This window comes from Marmota monax, unplaced genomic scaffold (genome assembly GCF_021218885.2).
Source record: "Marmota monax isolate L192 unplaced genomic scaffold, Marmota_monax_Labrador192_F-V1.1 WCK01_AAM20220418_F8-fsc00017, whole genome shotgun sequence".
Lineage (NCBI taxonomy): Eukaryota > Metazoa > Chordata > Mammalia > Rodentia > Sciuridae > Marmota > Marmota monax.
This window is the reverse complement of record NW_026695241.1, coordinates 6699410-6724086: the sequence shown is the minus strand read 5'-3', so window position 1 is coordinate 6724086 and position 24677 is coordinate 6699410. Positions and strand designations below refer to the sequence as shown.

At 38.3% G+C, this 24677-nt stretch overlaps 1 protein-coding gene across 4 annotated transcripts in view; it reads right to left on the bottom strand.

Annotated features, from left to right (window-relative positions):
• Efcab11 (EF-hand calcium binding domain 11) overlaps nt 1–24677 on the bottom strand; it is a 157789-nt gene that overhangs the window by 77694 nt on the left and 55418 nt on the right. The window contains exon 6 of one of the 4 annotated variants that reach the window (XM_046440682.2): nt 20593–20702. The exons of the other annotated variants lie outside the window; for them this stretch is intronic. Within the exon in view, the coding sequence (XP_046296638.1) occupies nt 20593–20702 (110 nt within the window). The remainder of the gene's footprint in view (nt 1–20592; nt 20703–24677) is intronic. 4 annotated transcript variants of the gene reach the window in all.

Genomic DNA, 24677 nt, shown 5'->3' with positions numbered 1-24677 from the left:
TGTTCCTGTTTTTATAACTGGAAACAAAAACTTCTAAGAAGTAGGGTGGAAAGGTTGAGGACTCAAGCTTACCTGAGATTCAGCTTGACTCATCCACAAGTGACCTTATAAGGTCCTGTTTTTTCTAATTACAAAAAGGGAACAGTCATGCTGCTTCTCCCGTTACAACATGGGGATGGCACAGAGATACAGAAAAATTTAAGTAAAATTCATTATGTTTAAACTCTCTGGAACAAAGTTTTTCTACCTGAAATGTCAGATATATACATGGGTGCCCTTGATAATATTTTAGACTATCACACATTTTTCGATTTCCATTTATTCTAAATGTTGTGAGTATACCTTTCTTAATATTTGTTGTATGACTCTACTATGGTCCAAACGTCTGTGTGCTCTCCCCTCAATCCACATGTTGACCTAATCTGCCAATGTGATGGTATTAGGAGGAGGGCCTCCAGGAGATGAGATCACAGGGTCAGAGTTCTCATAATGGGATTGGTGTCAACCTAAGAGGCCCAGAGAGCCACCTTGCACTGAGAGGACACAGGAGAAAGGCACCATCTATGAACCAAAAGGTGGGCCCTTACCAGATTCCAGATCCGCTGGCACCTTGAGCCTGGACTCACCAGCATCCAGAACTTTGAGAAATAATTTTCTATTGTTTATGAGATATAGACAATAAAGTCTAATGATGTTTTGTTATAGCAGCATGAATGGGCCACAACAGATTTCTTTCTCTTAAATATTAGACCGTATAGCTAGATGAAAGGGCTTAAATTAATTGAGTATCACATTAATGTGGTATCATATTAAAAAAATTCTATCACTTTCCAAATTGATCCTGAACTGAGAATCTCCTACGAATTTTCTTTCCCCCCCCAAGGTGGTTCATAATTAATTAAAAATAAGAATCAAATAATAAAATGGGGAAAATGTTAATTACGTAATAGAAAATGAATGATAAAAACATACCAGGTATCTTTATGCTTAACTCTGACTTAATGAAAGACATTTAATGTCGCTGACAAGAGTATAAGCTTTGGGGTTAGTCTGCTTGATTCTTTTCTTGGCTCTTTCACTAAAATGAAAACTAGTATTACTTGTGGGGAAAGTAATATTAGACCACAGTGGCTAAGAATGTAAGCTCTGAACCAGCACAGGTAGGTCTGAACTCTCACTCAACGATTTACACAGTTAACTAAACATATCTGAAAAGTTACTGAATTTCTGTATCTCACTCTACCCATCTATAAACTGGGAAAAGAACAGAAGTGACTCACAGGGTAAAGGAGGGACCATTTCAGAACTTCTCTTGCCCTTTCCCCTAGGTATATCCTCTTCTGAGAGCATAACTTCTTAGGGTTCAACTCATGGGTCAGACCCATGGTCCATAAGGTCCACTGCTGGGTGATACCACTCAAAATACAAACATGCATGCCCCCCACTTGGTCTCCACAAGCACCCTATCTACAGTGACTACCTGATTACTTGCTTTAATCAACCTATTTCTTTACTTCTTAGCACTTAGAATAATTGAGGGCATTGTTATTGTTGTTATAATTTACTTGCTTGTTGTGTTTTGCCATTTCACATCATATGTTAAAACAATCTAGTTCACATCACATCATGTCCACTGCCTCGCCTAAGCAAGTTAACAAGTGCCTCAATAAATACTTGTTAAAAAATAATAAAAAGGTGAATATACTTGTGCTCTTTACCAACATCAACATAAAAAAAATCTTAGTCTCTCCAAAATTCACTATCCATTTTTTTTTTAAGTTTTATCTACACTATTTTTAGAGCTGTTTACAATTTTGGTTTACTTCATGACTTGAAACTAACATATTTTGGAAATTCTACTATAAACACTGTCCAAAATTTTAACTTTTCTATTTTACTTTTCTTAAATTTACCTTTATCATGAGTTGAGGTATAAAGTTGGAGATGGGCATTCCCTTGAATATAACAGCTTCAAACCTGAGCTCATATCCAGATCATATCTAGTACTAAATGCAGGCACACATATGCCTAGGGTACACAGCATGGTGGCATTAAGGGATTCAACCACTAGAGCGTCCACCTCTACTTATAATCTTTCCCTAAACTGGTTTGCTCAAGAACATACTTGTGTGGACTGACACTGGTTTTCTGATCCCAGTTTCTCTTCAAGCACCTCTCTTCTACTTTACAACATAAAGACACATTTCTTTCCCAAAATGCATCTTATACTTGTGTTTCTTGGGTGTTTGAAGACTTTCACATGCCAGAGAGACAATGTCAGTGAAGCCTTCACTCAGTGCATAACAAACTCTGCAATGAGAAGCTCAGGCACTCCTGTCTGACTATTTGTTTCTATTAAAGGTGACACATGATGTGAAGGGTATGTAGGGTGTGTGTTGAAATGCCCCGAATTCAAGTGTGTTACAGAATGGTGATGATTTTTTTATGTCGTCATCTTGACTTTACTTCCCCAACCATTGCCGAAGAGTACACTGCCCAGAGAAAGTCTTTCAAGGGCAAGCCAAAGAGACCATCTGTAAGAAACAGCTGTGATGGTTTATTTATCCAGGGAAAAAATCAAGGCAGGTTTCATCTCTCTGTCTATCCATCCAACACCCATCCAACTTAAGATTTACACCCGAGATGATGAAAGATAACAATGTGCTACACAGTGGGCATTCTGGAAATGTTCACTGTTCTCAGGAGTGAGGAAAGGCTGAATATTCTGATTCACCAGCCTTTCAATCCATGGCTCAATTACATATAATGCATGATTTGATGGAGATGGAGGTTACCTTAACAAAATAATAGTCTGTATATCCCAGAATAAAAAGAGCTGATGTTATAACAGAGGAACATTTTATGGTTTCTTGAAAATTTGTTCAGAATCATAAAAGAAACATTTTCATTAACCTTCATCAAAAGATGACTGGGCATATAAATATGTTTACTTTTTATTTAGTCATAAATCCCAAGTCACCTGTCACTTCTAAACCACATCTCTTATTCATTTATTTCTTCCTACCAAGTACTTGTTAGATACAGATAAATTTAATAGGATTATATTGCACATTTTACTATAAATAATGCCATTAACAAAAAATCATTATATAATTATTATTTTTTGAACCTTATATTCATTAATGGTACAATATTTCTCTAATTTTACTGTTAATGTCTACTTGTTATGGTTTGGATGTGAGTGTCCCCCCAAAATTTACATGTGAGACAATGCAAGAAGGTTCAGAGGGATAGTGATTGGGTTGTGAGAGTCTTAACCCATCAGAGAATTAATCCCCTGATGGGATTAAGCCTATTATCTGTGAACTGATTAACTAAGTGGTAACTAAAGGCAGGTGAATGGCTGGAGGAGGGGGGAACTGGGGGCATGACTTTGGGATATATATTTCTATCTGGCAAGTGGAGTCTCTCTCTCTAAGCTTTCTGATCATAATGTGAGCTGCTTTCCTCCTCCATATTCTGCCATGACTTGTAGCCTCACCAGGAGCCCCCGAGGAATGGAGCCAGCTGCCTATGGAGTGAGACCTCTGAAATCATGTGCCCCCAAATAAACTTTTCATCCTCCACAATTGTTCTGGTGGGGTCTTGTATTCAAAGCGGTGAAGAAAGATGACTAAAACAGATTTGGTACCAGGAGCGGAGTTGCTGCTATGACTAACCTGACCACGTGGTTTAGAAGCATTTGGAGCTTTTTGGAATTGGTTGGAGGAATACTGAGATGTGTAGAATTGTAAGCTGGAAATGCTTTAGACTGTTGTAAGAGGAGCATAATGGCCAATTCTGGCAGGAGCTCAGAAGACCAGATGCCAATAGGACCATGGACAGTGAAGACAGGGCTCAAAAGGGTTTAAAGGAAAAGGAGGACACTATTGGTAATTGAACTAGAGCCCATTCCTGTTATGTCCTGGCTGAGAAGTTGCCACCCTTTTGCTTGTGTCCTGAGAATTTCTGTAGCAATGGACTTCTTAATCTGGCAGAAAAAATTTCTAAGCAGCATAGCATTCAAGAAGTGACATGGGTATTGCTGGTGGCTTTTAGCCAAATTTATTGTGATATTCAGGAGCACAAAGCAGAACAGAAAGATCTGAAAAACTTGGACTTGAAAGGCAGGAGTAAAACTGGGGCTATGGAAGTTGAAGTTGTTAAAGCTTTTATGGCCGCTAAAGTAATGCTAAAGACATTGCCCAGAGAGTATAAGAAAGATGGCCTGAGGCCTCTCAGGAATTGGCAAGACCATATCCATTTCAGACTCAAAAAAGTAAAAGTAAAAAATATCTTGAGAAGAGACCAGTGGGGTACCCTTCTTGTACAAGGGGACCTAGAAAGTTTTGTCAACATGCTCAGCTACCCAGGCACTCAGAGGCTGTTGCAGCCATGGTCCATGGAGGCTTGGCTACTGTTCAAGATGGCAGAAGACCTTGGTGTAAACGACATGGTGCTAGTTCTGCAAGATTGAAGAATGCTAAAGTTAGGGGGTCATGGAGACTTCCACCAAGATTTCAAAGGAAGGCATTCGGAGGCCTGGCAAAGTGCAGCAGGGTTGGAGTCCCTGCAGGCAGCCCTACAGAGGGCAACATGTGGAGATGTGAGGAGGAAACCAAGGTTGCAGTGGAGATCCCTGATATTAAGAAATGCCAGTAATGTAGGACATGGTCCTAGGAAAGCTTCGGGAATCAAGCAGAGACAAGCCAACAGAAAGCCTAATCGGACTACAAACAACAAGACCACAGGGGCAGAGCTACACAAGTCCTTTGGACAGAATATCACCATGCCATGTGCCCCAGATGTCGAACATTTGGAGCTACAGGACTTGTTTGCCCAGCTGGATTTCAGTCTTGCTTTGATCCTATCCCTTCCTTCTATGCCCCTATTTTTCTGAATGGAAATGTTTACTTTGTACCATTATATATTGGATACTTTTAAATTGCTTTTGATTTTACAGGAGCTCACAATGTGAGATTGCCTTGCACCTCAGAGAATACTCTGGACTTGAACTTTGAGCAATCTCGGAACTGTTGAGACTATGGGACTCTTGGGAACAGACTAAATGTATTTTGCATTGTCAGATGAGTGTGAGCTTTTGGGGTCAGGGGCAGAATGTTATGGTTTGGATGTGAAGTGTCCCCAGAAAACTCACGTGAGAGAGAGACAATGCAAGAAGGTTCAGAGGAAAAGTGAATGGGTCGTGAGAATCTTAACCCAATCAGTGAATTAATCTCCTGATGGGATTAACTGAGTGGTAACTAAAGGCAGGCGGCGTGTGGCTGGAGGAAGTGGGGAACTGAGGGCACAGTTTTGGAGTACATATTTGTACCTGGCAAGTGGAATATCCCTCTCTCCCTCTTTCCTTCTCTTCCCCCTCCCTCTCTCCTGCCCTGCTTTCTGATCATGATGTGAGCTGGTTCCGTCTGCCACACTCTTCCACCATGACGTCCTGCCTCACCTTGAGGCCTGAGGAATGAAGCCTACTATCTATGAACTGAGACCTCTAAACCGTGAGGCCCCAAATAAACTTTTCCTACTCTATAACTGTGCCAATCAGGTCTTTTAGTTGTAGTGATGATAAAGCTTTAAAATACTACTGCACTCATCACATTCATAAAAGGGGAAAACATGACCATAATAAGTAGAAAGTACTTGATAAAAGTCAACATCTATTTATGATAAAAAGTTTTCTAGCAAAATAGGAGCTCCTTTAATCTAATGAAGGTTATATATCTACCCCCAAATCACAACAAAATGCAGGAGCTGGGGTTGTGGCTGAGCGGTAGAGCAGTCACCTAGCATGTATGAGGAGGCTCTGGGTTTGATCCTAGCACCACATAAAAATAAATAAATAAGATAAAGGTATTGTGTCCAACTACAACCCCCCCCCCCAAAAAAAAAACTATTTAAAAAAATGCAAAACACTACTACAAACATCACACCTGATGTGAGACAGGAAACGAGTCAGGAAAGAAACAGTATGTCTACTAACATAACTTTTATTCAGCACAGTACAGGAAGCCCCAGCCAATGCAATTAGAAAAGAAAATCAATAACAGAAAAGTTGAAAGAGAAGAAATAAAATTATCATTTGAAGATGACATGATTGTATGTCTAGAAAGTTTTTAAAAGAACACCAACTGTCAAAATTAGTAAGATAAACTATTAGAATTAATAAATTGATGTTATGTATTAAATGTGTCCTCTTCCCAAGTTCTATGTTGAAGCCCTACCTACAATAGAATAGTATTTGGAGGGGGACACTTGGGAGGTGATTAGGTTCTGAGGGAGGAGCCCTCATAATGGATTAACGCCCTTGTAAGAAGAGGAAAAGCTCTCTCCCCCACACTCTGTCTCTATCCAGGTGCACACTCCCTACAGCAAGAAGGCAGCCATATGAAGCTAGGAGAAGGGCTCTCATCAGAGCCCGACTGGTATGTCCTCTGATCTTAGACTTCCCGCCCCCAAGAACTGTTATTTAAACCACCTAGTCTACAGTATTTTGTTAGAGCAGCCAGAGCAGACTACAACATTTAGCAGTGCTGCTGTCACCGCATTAAAAACTAAATGTTTGTCTAATTAATTAAGTTGAATGTAAATCATATAACAACATAGAAATGAAATATCTAGGAGTCACCTGACAAAATATGTACAAATATAACAAAGTATGTTCTTGTTTTATAGTAAAGGAAAAAAACAATAAGAAAATTAAAAAAGATGTTAAAAATGATACCTCATTCATGTATGAAAGACTCAGAATATTTGACACTTTCAGTTCTCCTCAACTTAATCTACACTAGAGATTCAATATAAATTTTTCAAACTACCTAGCAAACCTTTTTTTGACAGAAACGGAAAATGCATAAGAAATTCTAATGAACTAAAAATAGCCAAGCTGATTCTGAAGAAATTACACTGAATCCCTTTCTCTCGCCATGCACAAAAGTGAATTCAAAATGGATCAAGGAGCTTGATATCAAATCAGAGACACGCCGTCTGATAGAAGAAAAAGTTGGCTACGATCTACATTCGGTGGGGTCGGGCTCCAAATTCCTCAATAGGACACCCATAGCACAAAAGTTAATAACTAGAATCAACAAATGGGACTTACTCAAACTAAAAAGTTTTTTCTCAGCAAAAGAAACAATAAGAGAGGTAAATAGGGAGCCTACACCCTGGGAACAAATCTTTACTCCTCACACTTCAGATAGAACCCTAATATCCAGAGTATACAAAGAACTCAAAAAATTAGACAATAAGAGAACAAACAACCCAATCAACAAATGGGCCAAGGACCTGAACAGACACTTCTCAGAGGAGGACATACAGTCAATCAACAAGTACATGAAAAAATGCTCACCATCTCTAGCTGTCAGAGAAATGCAAATCAAAACCACCCTAAGATACCATCTCACTCCAGTAAGATTGGCAGCCATTAAGAAGTCAAACAACAACAAGTGCTGGCGAGGATGTGGGGAAAAGGGTACTCTTGTACATTGCTGGTGGGACTGCAAATTGGTGCAGCCAATTTGGAAAGCAGTATGGAGATTTCTTGGAAAGCTGGGAATGGAACCACCATTTGACCCAGCTATTCCCCTTCTTGGTCTATTCCCTAAAGACCTAAAAAGAGCATGCTACAGGGACACTGCTACATCGATGTTCATAGCAGCACAATTCACAATAGCAAGACTGTGGAACCAACCTAGATGCCCTTCAATAGATGAATGGATAAAAAAAAATGTGGCATTTATACACAATGGAGTATTACTCTGCATTAAAAAATGACAAAATCATAGAATTTGCAGGGAAATGGATGGCACTGGAGCAGATTATGCTAAGTGAAGCTAGCCAATCCCTAAAAAACAAATGCCAAATGTCTTCTTTGATATAAGGAGAGTAACTAAGATCAGAGTAGGGACGAAGAGCAGGAGAAGAAGATTAACATTTAACAGGGATGAGAGGTGGGAGGGAAAGGGAGAGAGAAGGGGAATTGCATGGAAATGGAAGGAGACCCTCAGGGTTATACAGTGGAGGGGGTAGAGAGAGAGGAGGGGAGGGGAGGGGAGGGGAGAGGTGGGGAGGGGGGAGGGTGGAGGATGGGAAAGGCAGCGGAGCACAACAGACACTAGTATGGCAATATGTAAATCAATGGATGTGTAACTGATGTGATTCTGCAATCTGTGTATGGGGTGAAGGTGGGAGTTCATAACCCACTTGAATCAAAGTGTGGAATATGATATGTCAAGAAATTTGTAATGTTTTGAACAACCAACAATAAAAAATTAAAAAAAAAAAAGAAATTACAAAGCTCTAGAATTTATACTACTTGCTATCAAGGTCTATTTATTTATTTATTTATTTATTTTTGATATCAAGGGTTATTATAAAGCCATATAATTAAGTGTGACACTGGCACAAGGACAAACAGGCCAACGCAATATAACAGTCCAGGAAAGAGCTGCTGCTGCCGTCTCTGACCTGAAGGCCGTCTGCAGGCAGAGTCCCTCCTCAGGAGTCCTTTAGGGCATTCAGCTGACAAGATGAGGCACTGTGGACAGCAGTCTGCTCTACCAAAATCCATGGATGCAGGTGCTACTCGTATCTTTAAAGCACCTTCACAGCATATCTAGACCAGTTCTTGGTCAGTGTGGCCTGGCCAAGTTGACATAAAATTAACCGTCGTAAGACAAGAAAAGTATGAATGATTACAAAAACCAACAAATTGGATTTCATTAAAATAAGAACTTCTGAAAGAAGTGTTAAGGAAGTGAACAAAAAGCATAGTCTAGAACTTGTACATGAAAATATAAAATCTCTTACAACTCAGGGCTTTAAAACCAATTAAAACACTGGGCAAAAGACTTAACACACTTCATTAAAGAAATATGGCTGGCAAGTTAAGATCAAGAAATAATAGCTGAAGTCACTAGTCATCAGAGAAGTGTGAATTAAAACTGAGATAGCCACCGCACACCTACTAGAGATGACTGGAAACGAAACAAAACAAAAAGACTAAGAGACCACGGACCAGCAATGACGTGCAGCAACTGGCTCACTCGTATTTCACTAGTGAGAATGAAAACATGGTTCGGCCCTTGGGAAAACAGCTCTATGGAAAAGCAGATTTAAAGCACGCTCATCAGGTGCGTGTGCACACACTGACAAGCCAGTGTGGTAATGATGCTTCACAGTTCCATCAGCCATTCCACAAAGTACACATATTTCGCAGCATCAATGTTATATATATAAATATATACAATTTTTGTCAGTGAAGATACATAAATAAAAAATGGTGTGCCAGTTTCTTACAAATTTAAAACACATCTTTACCATAAGACTCAGAAATTCCATTCAACCAGAAAGAAATAAAAACAAACATCCACGCCAAGACCTGCATACAGGTGTTACAGCAGCATTGTTCACAAACATCCCCAGATGGAAGCAGGTGTCTGCCAGCTGAAGAATGAGAGGCGCTTTTACCCACCCAGAACACTACTGGGCAATGACAAGGAACCAGTCACTGCTGTGACACCCCAATGGGCAGGCGGGCAGGTGAATCTCAAGTGCATTATGGTGAGTGGAAGAAGCCTGGTACAGAGGCCAGAATGTCATGTGACCACTTGCACAACATTCTGCAAAGGGGAGTAACACAGACAAAACTCAGATCAGAAGCGCCTGAGGCCAGGAGCAGAGGAAGGAAACTGAAAGGGATATTCTCTGTCCACTGTGTCCCTGGTTACAAAAGCATGTAGCCATCAAAATGCATATAACCCCATATGGAAATTATACCCTGATAAATCTAATTGAAAAATACTGACAGTAAAAGCCAGAAAGATGAAAAATTTCATTAGGATAAAATCTAATGTGGGAATAATAACAATAGAAATATAAATATTTTAATTTGTGAAACTTCAAATTGTTAAGGAACTTGGTCTCATACCTTTCACGTTACTAAAGCGAAATGATGAATGTCAAATCATTGTGGTGTTTAGATTCCACCAGATACATTAAAAAAGGGTGATATGTTAATTTTAAGTGTCTGTGTTTATAATATATTGGAAGTTATATGCTCTGATACCATTTGAACTTATTATCAATGTAAAAATACACATGAAAGTGCATAGTCTTTGACTCTGTCCTGAGAAACACAAAGACCACAGCACCGGAGCACAGCTTCCCAAAGCTTCACCACAGATGGCTTACAGCTGGGGCAAGACGTGCAGCCCCAAGATCTCTTGGGCAGGCAGGCAGGCAGTCTGCCTTCATTCAGAAGCAATCTGTCTGTTCACCTAAATGTGCTTTATAAATACTCCAGGAGGGCTGTAGTTGAAAAAGATCCTGAAGCAGGTCTGCAGAAATTCTGGCACATGTGCACAAATGGAAAGGTTCAAGAAAGCTTACTGCAGTTTTAATCACATGGTGAATAATTGAGAACAACTGAAGTGTCCTTCCACCAGAGACAGGAAAACAAAATGAAATTTTACACGGCAATGAAAATGAATGAACTACAAGAGCTACATGTATCATCACGATGAATCTCAAAGACTTAGTGTTGGATGAAAAAAACCAAGGTGCCAGTTATGTACAAAACATCCCCATGTATATAACACTTGAAAATATGCCATAGAAGATGATGTATTATTTATTAATAAATTCAATGCAAAAATATTAGAACAGGAATAAGATTGATAAATAGCAAAATGTGAACTGTGATTCCAGATGGAGGGGAAGGAATCAAGGAAGAAAAAAACAAGGATTTTAAATTTTATGTGTGATATTTTATTTCTTTAAAATTTTTTAGCAAATATGGCAAATGTTAAAACTGCATAAATTTAGATGGCAAAAGTGCAAGTTATACATTATGTTATTCTCTACACTTTCTGTGTTTAAAATATTTTCAATGGACACCAAAAGACACCATGTATTTAGTGTTCTTGAAAATGTGACAGGAGTTCTGCTTAACTGTACTTTTGATAGTTTATGGCAAATACACAGAGTCCAAAGATTTAGAAAACTTAATCAAGCCTAGAGATTAAATATACCCATCATTAACATTTTAATTAGCTAATTACTGGAACCTAAACATAAGGCCAGCATGAATACTCTCTTTAAGTCCTAAGTAAGCCACAGAAAATTTCATGAGTTCAAATTAGTAAGGATCAAATGTCATTTCTAACATAAATAGTTTGTTTTGTGCAGTCTTTAATAAATTCATTGATTCATTTGACAAGAAGTAAATGACTATGTGCTTTGTGCTAATCTGAACATCCCAAGGTCAAGGCTGCTCTCATCAAGCTTTATAGTCCAGCAAGAGGGACACAATAGGTAAAGAAGGAAAGAGATTTGGAAAGTGCTCTGATTGACATAAGATGTGGTAGCAGAGATGATGGGGGTGGGGGTAGGAGATGAGGGAAGTCACTTCTCAGATAATGTGCTGCTTAAAAAGGGAACTGTATATGTAAAAACCTGAAATAGAAGGTGACAAGTATCTCAGGTGATGAGATGCACATGACCACATGAGCATTATAAACTGCACATAAGCACTCTGAGCCTGTAGAAATACAGGACATTTATCATCATGCAGTGGTTTGAAGTCTGGGAATTCTTTTTTAAAAGTTAAAACTAGAAATAACTTTTTTCCCCCTCTCTCTAAACATTTAAATAAGTATCTTAACCCATCGACACAGAATGATTTCTTATGTGGTATTTAAGTAAAAACAATATAGTACTGAAAACAAAATAACAAGAGTCCTCAGGTATTTACTGAAAGACACTAGTAAGAATCAACCTTTTTCTAACATGTGTCACCCATTTAGAAAAAACGACAGACTGAAAATATATTCTCAGGAACAGGTGTTATGAAACAAAGAAAGCAAATATAGACAGGGATCAAAAAAGCAGGTGACTGTGAACAGTAAAATAATATTGTAGCAAGACATTAAACATCTGCATTATATTTCAGCATTTGTGTTAACACTCAAACTTTTCTTGAAGCTGTAATGTATTTTCTTGGGAATGGATATAGTAAATAGTAGATCCTTTCATTTCAATCAGAAGAAAATAACCTAAGTGCTCTTGTTGAGAGGCGAACTCCTCATTGCCAGCTGTATCCCAGATGGCCACCTAAGAGATTTAAACTTCATACACCCTGTGGGCACCATCCAGTATTCCCAGGTACACAATATGGCCCATACAGGCATGAGAATTGGAAGGAAGGAAATGAAAGAGGAAACACTGGCTAGGGGCTGAACACGTGTGTCCCTCCAAACTTCACATGTTGAAACCTAATCAACAGTGTGTGATGGTGGGATGAGGGGGGCCTTTTGGAAGTGATTAGTGCCCTTAGAAGAGGCTCTAAGATTCTAAGGTGGCCTCATAAAAATTCTCCCCTTCCATCATATGAGGACGCAGCTAGAGGGCAGCATGAATGGACCAGAAAGTAGGCCTTCACCAGACTCCAGATCAACAGTCTCCTTGCTCTTGAACTGTCCAGCCTCCAGAAGTGTGAGGAATTAATTTCTGTGGTGCATTCGCTACCCAGTTGATGGTGTTTTTGATGCAACAGTCCAAATGGACAAAGACCACGTTCTTGTCTTTGTTTACAGACCACAGAGACACGACATCTTCTCTGTTTGCAGTTCTAATTGCTACATTTCAGAAGACAACGAAAGGAAATATAGAAACAATAGTGGAAGTAAATTAATAGTCAAGGACCAGAAACCCCTTCTGTACAAAGAGTGAAAAAGAAATCAGATCCTCTAATCCAGGAACACAAAGGCTGAGAAAAGCCTAGGAGATCAGGGAGGTTTGCACAGGATAATTAGAATAATTTCCAAATCTGAAAATTAAGAGCCATGAAACAACAATGCAGATTGAAAGAGGCTGAACGAAGACTGCTTCTTTTAATGACAGTTTTACAGGATGTATACAGCTCTTATCCATGAGGTCAAACAGGAAAGTAATTCCTTAAAAAACCAAAAGTATTTGATAAAATCATGGTTTCTGAGGGCTGGGTTCGAATCCTGTATTACTATCTGTTGTCGTGCAACCACGGTCAGGTTTTTTAACCTGTCTGGCCCTCAATTTCTCATCTACGAAACGCTGTCATGAGGAGAAAATGAGTAAAGGGCCTAGGACAGCACTTGCCACATACTCAGTGCTATAAAACCCCAGCCACAGCTCCACGTGCAGAAGAGGCAGCACAGCTGGTCTGACTGCCTCCCCGCGCCCACGGCTGGCCTCTGCCTGGCTTCAGAAGGATCACACAGCCGTTATCTGACAGGGTGGATCACTGTGCCTGCGACTGTTTGGGCAAACGATATGGTTCATGTTGGACACGTTTTCCCTCTGGGAGTCTGGAATTTGGGTACATGCTATCTCTGGACACACGTGGACAGAGACTGTCAATTATTTTACATTAGATATAAATATAGTAAGAATGCATCTTAATTAATCCTGAAGTTGAGTTCAGCAAAAAAGTGATTTTCAAAGGCTGGGGATGTGGCTCTCTGGCAGAGCATTTGCCTGACATGTGTGAGGCCCTGGGTTTGATCCCCAGTATGGAAATAAATAAATAAGTAAGATTTTTAGATATTTACACCTTGAATATAATACCTTCATGACAATGGAAAACATTCCTTGTTTTTCTCATAAATAATGAATGAAATAATAAAGTTGAGATTCAATAGCACATTCATTAAATTGCATCACTATCTTATGATACTATGTTTTTATGTCACATGAAAATCAATATTTAGCTTATGGCTTCTAAATGATATTCTATACAAGAACAATAAGTGGTCGTGGCCTTCATATGCTTCAAATGGCAATAGAAGATATATCACAAGTAAAATGCCAAAATTACTGAATTTTAGAAATGCATTGGTAATTTTATACATTTTCTACATTTCTTATAAATAGTCTTCTAATATTTAATAGTCTACCCATATTTGGAAAATATTTTTTTAAAGTTTGGAATAAAAATATTTAATAATTCATATGACTTTCTGTTTTTAGACAATCAGTTACCCACTGAACAAACTAAAAATGCTGGATAAGACTCTCAATACAAAATCACCTTAAAAATTACCAAAGAACTTAAAAGGCAGTGGAGAACTGCCAGGTCAAAACTTGGGGAAGAGAGAATGGTAGAAAATCAGCTCCCCAGGGCCACGTTTGCCCTGGAGACAATGGCCTGTATCCTGCACTCAGCTTTGATTTGGTAGCTTCATGGGGGAACAGGCCAGAAGTCAAGATCCAGAGTTTGCCCAATATGGATCATCTCACAGGATTGACCTGAAACCCAAAGGGTTGCATGAAACTTTCCTGTTACTGAGCAAAGGAGCAAAGAGAGGGAGAGGGAGAGATTATTACCTAAGAGAAAGCGGAGAGAAAGAAAAAGAGAGAGGGAAGGAGGGAGGGAGGAAAGAAGGAAGGATGAATTTCCATCCCTAAGAGGTTATGATTATTGACTGACCCATGCCGCTCATGTAGATGGGTATCCTGGATCTAAGCATAACTGAGTGAATACAGAAAATTCCACCCATGGATCTGTCTCAACATGACCCTGTTCTGACAGTGTTCCTGGGAGTCTGGCCAGAGCAAAAAAGCCACTGCAAGGCGAGTCCTTCATTTAGAATACTTAAGAGTTTGAGATACTATAGTAGAAATTACAGTTTCTAAAACAATAGGAAACAATGCATTTTCAAAAGCAAATGTTTTCTGATTATCTGTTTATAATTCAAAAATCAGAAAATTTTCAAGGTAATATTTTATGTCAAAACAGTTCTTTCATCAAATTTAAAAGAAGAGGTAATTCTCCCTAACTTACTGTCTGAGGCCAGTATAGTCTTGATACAAATTAATTAGTTAATTGAATAAATTTTTTTAAAAAAAACAGAAAATTACAGCTCCATGTTGGTCACACACACAAATATATGCACACACACACACACACACACACACACACCCAAGTAAAATATTAAAATATTGTTAACGGAATCCTACTAGGTATTAAAAAGGTAACATCATAACCCAACTAGGTTTAGACCAAAAATATAAAAGCTTTAACCAGGTCTGATGGCACACACTTGTAATCCCAGCAATTTGGGAGGCTGAGGCAGGAGGACTGCATGTTGGAGGCCAGTCTCAGCGACTAAGCGAGACCCTCAGCAACTTAGTAAGACCCTGTTTTAAAATTTTTAAAATAATAATAATTTTTAAAAAGGACTGGGATATAGCTCGGTGTAAAGTGCCTGTAGGTTTAATTCCTAGTATCAAAGATAAAAAATAAAAGATGAACTGATATTAAAACTATATATAAATACACACATCATTCATATTAACGTGCTAATAATTTCATCTCAATAGATATGGAAAAAGCATCTAATATAATCTAATGCCTATTTTTAAAAATTTGTTATATATGACAACAGAATGCATTATAATTCATATTACACATATAGAGCACAATTTTTCACGTCTGGTTGTACACAAAGTGGAGTTGCACTATTCATGTCTTCATACATGTACTTACGGTAATGATGTCCATCTCCCTCCACTGTCTTTCCTACCCTCATACCGCCTTTCCCCTCCCTCCCCTTTGCTAATGCATATTTTTGATTAAAAAAAATCCACTAATAACTAGGTTAGATGGAAACTTCACTAATTTGACAAAGAAGCTAATTATGAAACAACCTATAACTATGATCAAATAAATGGTAAAATGTTAAAATCCTCCAAGTTGCAAAACAAGACACTATCCCATGGGAAGTGCAAGCCAGAAGTCAAGCAAAAGAAATTAAACATAAGGATAGGAAAGGAAGAAATAAAATGGTTACTGTTTTTCACTGATAACCTTAGCTTTGTAGAAATATTCTTTAAAACATATAGACAAATCAATCAAGGTTTTTAGATATAAGATTAATGAACAAAATTAATTTCATTTCTATATGCTTCTAGAAGTAATTTTAAAAGCATAATTTTCAAAAGCTACCATTTATAGCTTCAACAAAAACTAAAATATGTAGGCACTAATTCCAACAAAAGAAAAGAAAAACCCAGGGGTTGTGGCTCAGCGGTACAGCGCTCGCCTAGCATGTGCGAGGCCCTGGGTTTGATCCTCAGCACCACGTAAAAATAAATAAAATAAAGGTATTGTGTAAAAAAAAAAAAAAAAAAAAAAAAAGGGCTGGGGATGTGGCTCAAGCGGTAGTGCGCTAGCCTGGTATGCGTGCGGCCTTAAAAACATGAGCTCTACTCCAAGGTACCTTGGAACGGAATCCTGCCTCCTCTGTTGACTAGCCATGTGATCTCCAGTGAGTCAACTAACCTGTTAGTGCCTTGGTTTACTATGTGCAATGTCTCACAATGTGGGACCCACCTCACTAGGTCGTAGTAAAGACAACATAAAGTAAGAGAATGGAGCCTGGCCCACAGGAGACACTGCACTGGGAAGACCATCAGGACTATGAAGGGGAGAGCAGAGGTATGATGATACAACAACTTGCAATCTGAAAGGCTTTAAAGAATACCCAATTAAAAGAAAAAAGCAATACCATTAAGAAGATAGCCTTTTAAACAAATTGTGCTGGGAAAACTGGACACCCATAGAAGAATGAAACTGGATTCCTGTCTCTAACCCTACAGAAAAGTCAACTCAAAGTGAATCAAAGACTTGGGAATTAAACCAGAAAGTCTGCAACTGCTAGAAGAAAACAGGCTCAATACTCCAACACACAGGTATCGATTTCCTTAATGAGACTCCTAAAGCTCAAGAAATAAAACCAAAAAACAGTAAGTGGGGTGGCATCAAACTAAAAGCTGCTGCACAGCAAATAAAACAAGAGGATGAAAAGAAATCCTACAGAAGGAAGAAAATCTTTGCCAGCTACACTTCTGACTAATGTCCAGAATATATAAAGAACTAAAAAAACTCAACACTAAAAAACTAATAACCTAATCAATAAATGGGCAAATGAAACAGATATTTCTCAAAAGAAGAAATACAAATGGACAACAAATACATTTTAAAAATGTTCAACATCCTTAACAACGAGGAAAATGCAAATCAAAACTGCAATGAGACTTCATTTCACTCCAGTTAGAATGGCAGTCATCAAGAATACAAACAACTGCCAGGCTTGGTGGTGCACACCTGTAATCCCAGCAGCTCAGGAGGCTGAGGCAGGAGGATCTCAAGTTTAAAGCCAGCCTCAGTAACTTAGCAAGACCTTAAGCAACTCTGCGAGACCCTATCTCTAAGTAAAATATAAAAAGGACTGGGGATGGGCTGGTAGAGCGCTGGCCTCACAAGCATGAGGCACTGGGTTTGATCTCAGCACCACATAAAAATAAATAAATAAAAATAAAGATATTGTATCCATCTACAACTAAAAAAATATAAAAAAATGACTGGGGATGTGGCTCAGTGGTTAAGCGCCCCTGGGTTCAATCCCTGATGCCAGAAAAGAGAGAGGGGGGGTGGGGGAAGAAACAAAGAAAGAAAGAAAAAAGAGGAATACAAATAACAAATGGTGAGAATGTAGGGGAAAGAGTACATTCTGCATTGTTGTGGGACTGCAAATTATACAACCACTTTGAAAATCAGTATGGATTTCTCTAAAGCACGGAGATTCCTTAAAAGAGTAGGAATGGAACCACTATATGGCCCAGCTATTCCACTCGTGGATAATTTATCCAAAAGTACCAAAATCAGCATATTATAGTGATACACACATACCATTGTTTATAGCAGTGCAATTCACAATATCCAAGTTATCAAACCAGCCTAGCTGTCCATCAACAGATAAATGGATAAATTAAAAAATGTGGTTATATTCACAATGGAGTTTAACTCAGCCATAAAGAAGGATGAAATTGTCATCTGCTGGTAAATGGAAGGAAGTGGAGAACATCATGCTAAGTAAAATAAGCCAGACTCAGAAATTTCTGTCAAGGGTCAAACATTTTCTCTCATATGCAGATGATAAAGAGAAAAACAAGGAGTTAAAAAAGAAAAGGAGTATAAGGGAGGCCAATAGATCAGAGGAAGGAGACTGAGAGAGGAGGAGGAGGAGAGGGCGAGGGGAAGCTGTGGGAATGAAATTGACCAAATCATCTATGTCAATGGACAAATATACCACAATGAATCCCACTTTTACATATAATGGACTAATAAAAAAGTGGAGCAGTAGATGAGTAGAGGAAGAAGATCAAGAAGAAGGGAAGAAGGGAGGGAAAGAAGAAATATTGGGGAATGAGATTGATCAAATTATATTACTTGCATATACAAATATGCCACAGTGAATCCCATTACTGCATACAGTTACAATGCACCAATAAAAACCATAAGATAAAATAAATATGTAAGACATGTCAATTCTCCAGAAATTCATTTGTAATTCATTAAAATGTGAACTTAGGTTCTAGACAAGTCTATTCAAGAATTTATATGAATAAGTGGAGAACTGGAAATAACTAAAAGCAAGAAACTGCTAAAAAAGAAAACTAAGGAGGCAGACTTACCTTATTATTAAGATTTTATGAGGACAATGAGAGATTGATACAGGCACAGATAAAATGACAAATGGGACTGAAAACACAGGAACAGAGGCAGCATGCAGAACAGTAGAGAAAAAAGGGCGCTATCAATAAAAAGAGCTGAAAATCTTGTCCATATGGGGAACAAAGTGAAGCTGAGTTCCTGCACACTCTGCCACACTCAAATCAGTCCTAGAAGAATTAAGGATTCAACTCAAAAGGATAACTCTAAATTTTATAAAGAAAATACAGGTAATATTTCTCTTTGAGTAAGACACACTCTAATTATGAAAAGGGTTCATAAATTCAACCAGATTAAATTTTGTTTATGTCTCTAAAAATACTCATGAAAGTAAAAAGACAAGCCATAAGTGGGAAAAGATATTTGTTAACTGAAAAAATCTTTGTATCAATAATGAATATAAAGAATATTTTCAAGTCAATAGGAAATATAATGGGGAAAATCCCAGAATCAATTGTAAATAAAGATGATAGAGAGCTCCATTAAATCAGGGAAAGAGCCCCAAATGAGGCTGCTTAGCCCCTCGACTGTAAAAGAGTAAGAAGTCTGACAATACCAAGAGTGGGGGAGCAACAGTACCTCTCACTGCTGGTAGGAGCGTAAGTGGATATCAATGGTTGGAAATATCATTTGGCATTATAACACAGTACATTGGCACTATCTAATTAAACATTTATGTACCTCACAGCTCAGCATTTTGGCTTCTAAGTAGATATCTATCCAAGGCTGGCATTTGCACATGAGCACTGGTAGTTAAGATACAAGAATATTCATACAGTATCATTAGTTAGGGCAAAACCAAACAAAATTGGAAGAAAATAATAAGAATCCATCAAGAAGAAATAGATAAACTCTGGTAAATCCACACAGATGAATGCTATGTACATATAATTTGAGTGATTTACACATGAAATAAGGATAAATAACTAGGATCACTGGTGAATGAAAAGTGATTCACAAAGGACTACAAACATTTGGGATTCTTTTTCATAAAGTTTTAAAACAAGGAAGGCTATGTATTAACAAAAGACATATATGTGTATATTTATCAAACATTCATATACACACATACATATGTCTATATTTTCAAAGCAGAGGGATTCTGGAAGTGGCTTCTGTGGAGGAAGGCAGGGAGATGGCACGGAGCAGTACGTGAGTATATAGGAGTAAATGGAGGTTTTGGTTCTTGAGTTGAAAGTACTAATTTTATTGTTAAACACACTAACTTAAATAAATAAAATAAATACAGTCATGTGTGGGAAATTATATTTAAAAATTAACTACATACATTTACAAATTTACATCTATTTACAACCTGATTCAAAGTATTGCACCATAGTTTTAATTTATGCAAACTGTTAATGTGCCATTTTGGAATAATTTACCATAACATTTAACTTATTTATACAACCTGTTGGAAAGACTAGCATGTAAATACAGTTGAAAATAAGGAAGAGAAACAGTATACATTATTTCCATAAAGCTAATTTAAGAAAATATGATAAACAGTTCCTTCAGTATTAAGAGATAAAAAAGATTCCATAAACAAAAATCCAAATGCACTGAAATCTATCAGCCCAGGAAATCTAACTGTAGAAATACATACTAACTGTATGAAAATAGAGAATAAAGCTGTGATTCTACAATCCACTGCAGTGAAAAACACACTGTGTCAAGGGCCGAGAGACCTGAATCCTAACCCTTTTCTATTTCTAAGGCATATGATGCCAGATGTGTCATTTAATCTCAATGTGATAAACAAGAGATTATGCCATAGGTTCTTTAAGGCTTTTTTGTTGATGAAAGTCTATGGTCTTATAAGAAACTATTCTTATGAAGAATTAGTAAAATCTTGATATAATGTCCTATTACAAGTATCATCAAATTGAATTTAGTATGAAGTGGCTTTGGATGAAGACCACATCCACAAGTTAAAAGGAAAGAATGAAGCATATTTCTGTCTGTTTTGTCTTGCTATAAAAAATTCCTGAGGCTGGATAACTTATAAAGTAAAAAAGGTTTACTTGGGTCATGATTTTGGTGGCTGGAGGGTATAGAGTCTGGTACTGGCATCCTGGTGAGGCTTCCTGTCTGCGTTGCAACATGGTGGGGTATTGGAAAGGGAAACAGCTGCCTGTTGAAAAGGCCAAACATGTGAGTCCTTGCTACATAACAACCTGCTTTTTCAAGAACTAATTCATGCCTATGAAAACTGACCCACGCTGTGAGACCAGCATATGTGAAGACGGAGCCTCCAGCATACTTACCTTCCACCTTTTTTGTTGTTCTGGGGACTGCACTTAGGGACAGTCTACTGTTGAGCTACATCTTTGGTCTTTTTTTCTTTTCCTTTAAACTTTTCTAATTTGAGACAGGGTCTGACTACATTACTTAGGATCTTACTAAGTTGGGGCAGTCCTCAAACTTCTGACCCTCCTGCCTCAGCCTCCTACATTATGGGGATTACATTTTTTATGTGTCACTGCACTCAGCTTAGGGCCCACCTTTCAAAGCCTCAAACACTCCAACATTACCATACTGGGGAACAAGCTTCCAGCACCACACCTTTGGGGAAAAACCACATCCAAGTCATAACCTGGCATCACCAAGGGACTGGTTAAAATGGACAAGGTGTGTAACGCACAGAATTTCCAAGTGACGAGCAAACACACTGTGTGGTAATTCAGAGGTGTTTTATGGGATAGCCTTCTTATGCAAGGAGACTGAGGCGAAAGTCACAATTTAAATTATCATGTAAAATAATTTAAAAAGTAAGACAAATCTTGCATAAACATTGTTCAAACTGGCTAACCTAGGAATGAAAGATTAGCAATTGTTCCAAGATAATGTAAGTCCTCCAACAGGCAGAAAACGGTCAAGTACATTTCTATCAGCATGTTCAAGTACGGCCAGATTCTCCACAAAATTGTAGACTTTGGATATGTCAAAGGGTCCTACACTTTCTCTTTTTTTCAGATTCTCTGAAAATCTTTAGAAAAACATCTCTTCAGATATATATCAAAAGATATTCCATTCCCCCCAAACCACCAATAGGTAATGACTTATAAATGACAAAGAATTGGCACCTGGAATATATAAAGACCCCTATAAAGCAACTTAAAACAGACAGCACAGTGGTTTTTTTGTGGGGGTTAATAATATAAATAGGAAACTGACATAACAGGAAACTCAAATACTTAGGAGACATCACACTGAATTTTTATTAGTAATCAGGGATATTAAAGTTATAATAGGATGTCACTTCACACTTATCAAATGGCAAAAATGAGAATTTGGTTATAAGCATTGGTGAGGCTGTGGATAGAAAGGAACTGCAGGGAACAGGGCGAGAGCCCGCAACTGGAGCTGCTCGTGAGTGTGGGCTAAGTCCCTGCTACTGTACCCCTGCTACTGTGCCTCTGCAGAATCCCTCCCACAGGTGGATACGGAGACACCTAATAAGAGCAGTCACTGCAGCACCACTTGTGAAAACAATAAACAAGCCAGTCAATAGAAACACACACACATATTATGATATAAAATGCAAAAGTGTTCTGGGGAAACTTTCTATTTTTTTTTCTATTTCCATGCAGAGGGACCGCTTTTGGAATAACATTTCCAGCCCTCCTCTGCCTCACCACTCACCCTAGAGAGGTGGTGTTTAATTGGTGCTCCTCCTCCTTTTCTCTATAAGGTCCTATAAGTCTCACAGGATGGAAGGCCTTTGCTTTTACTCCTGTTCCCTTCACAGGGCTGGAGGGGCAGGTCCACCTGAGGGGAGCCCTGGGTAAATTTCAAAGTCTATGACTGCAAGAGTAAGTCTGCTTAATTTGAGCTGCCTTTTAGCAAGCCCACCCCTTTGATAAATATACCTCTCTAATAAAATTGATATTTCTATCTACTACTCTCTTGCACTTGAGACTGTTTCTTATTTAACTCAGGATGGTAAAAGAGGGTAGTTATTGAGCCCCCTTGAACTTCAACACAATACTACAAATCAGGGAGAATAAATGAAAGATGCATGTATCGATGCAGATAAGTAGTAAAATATAATGATAAAACAAAAAGCAACTTACATTTATATAAGGCTTGAAAATAAGCAAAATAATACTATATATCATTTAAGATATATAATCTGTGTCAAAAAATATAAAGATACACATGATTGATTTTTTAAAATTCAAGACAGTCATTATCTATGAGGCAGAGGAAGGGAAATACAATGAGCCAAAGCTACTCGGGGGGCTTCAACCAGGGTTAGATTGGAATGTTGTTTCTAAACTTGAGACGAACATATATGGATTTTTTCTTGCATCAAATATTTCATACACACACACACACACACACACACACACACACCACATACGCATCTAGGAGAAAATAAGAAGCAGAGCTGAAAAGGCTGTGAGAACTGCCTAAAATGTCCTGCCTGGTCACCTCAGGCTTTGTCAGCACTTTTCCAGAACCCTCTGGAACACAGCCAGGAGGAAGAGGGATTGGCCGTGCCTGGAGATGGATACTAAATGTGGTGCTGGCTTCTACAGCTTCCTTCTGAACAGGAGGAAGATCTACTAAACCACAGACTTGGGGCGAGTTGGAAAGAATAAAGCAAATTAAGCATCCAAGGAGTGGAACTGCTATCAGTAAATCACGGAAAGGTTCTAGAACTTACTTTGCCATAACAAAACATAAATTATTGCCTTTTCCTCTCTTTTTTAATAGGAAAGTATTTTTATTAATTATCTCTGAAGGGAAATTCAATAAGTGCTCTTGATAATGCATTTCAATGACTTAGAAATCACTGGAAAGTTTAATTCAGTGGAAATTTTAAGTCAGTATATTTTGGCTACACATGGTCTGAAGACACTGAGAAAGGAAAGTCTATGTTGCCTCCTGATGCCCTAGTCTAAATCAGACGCTGACTCACAACCACAATGACAGGCCGGAGTCTTCAGATCTGCCTGGCTTCATTTAAAAGAATATATATTTTTTATGAGCATCACCTGGTAAATTCCTTAACTGCCAGGAGAAAACTAGTGCAGGTATGAGCGATGATTCATGCTCCACTCAAAGGCTGATTTCAGGTGGAAGTCTAAACTAATGGCTAACAGAGCTAGTTTGGATTAATCTGCCTTTATATTTGGAAAAAGGTCAAGCGTGGAAGATAGCACATGACCTGTGCTGATCCTGTGGCGCTCGCTGTTAACTGACTGTACTATACACTGGCTGGCTGTTGATCACTTTCCTTCATTTATTGTAGTCACTTTTTTCAGCCATAGGGAATGCTTTTGTATCTTTTAAATTATTGTAGTGTAAAGATAATCAATTCAAGTTATATGGTCAAAAATATGTATTTTTAGGCTTCCATACATTTTATTAAACTGTTAATTTTTAAAACTTCCTTTGTTCCTCTCAAAAGAGAGGGATTTAGATGATAAACACTTCTTGGTCTTATGCATGTGCAGGCCTCGAAATCATTTTTTCATGTTCCATGTGTCCGACGTAGAAGAACAAATTAAGACTGTTAAATTATGAATCCCTGATATTTGGATGAGAGATTTGGCTCTTACTATCTATCATTTCACAGTTTGTAACCTAAGGATAAATAAGGTGGTAGAAAAGGTAGGTGCTGAGTGATTGGAATACAATACAGTCCAGCACAGCTGTCTCATAATGAAAGCCTACCACAGTTTCTGCTGCATTCAACTCTCACAGCCCCTGGGCTTCTTCGGCCCAGTATGTACCAGATAGTATCTGCTGAAGTGAACTGACTGACAATCAGGAATGAGCATGGGAGGTGGTAGAGACTGACCCTGGGATACTGCCACCCACCAGACGACTCTGAACACTGGGAATATCAGAAAACCTATCCCAAGGACTCTAGGCCTTTTTATGGCCCGTCATCTCCCTGTTTACATGGAATATGAACAAAAATACATTACACTAACACAATATGAATACATGATATGGCGTGAGATCCCAATATAGCATAGTGCAATACAGGATACAACTCACATGATCACAGAAACTCACTGGGGCAGCAGCAGGAAGAGCGGGTCACGTCCCCGTCTACCTTTCAAATCTCACTCCGACTTTGCTGCCTCAGCTC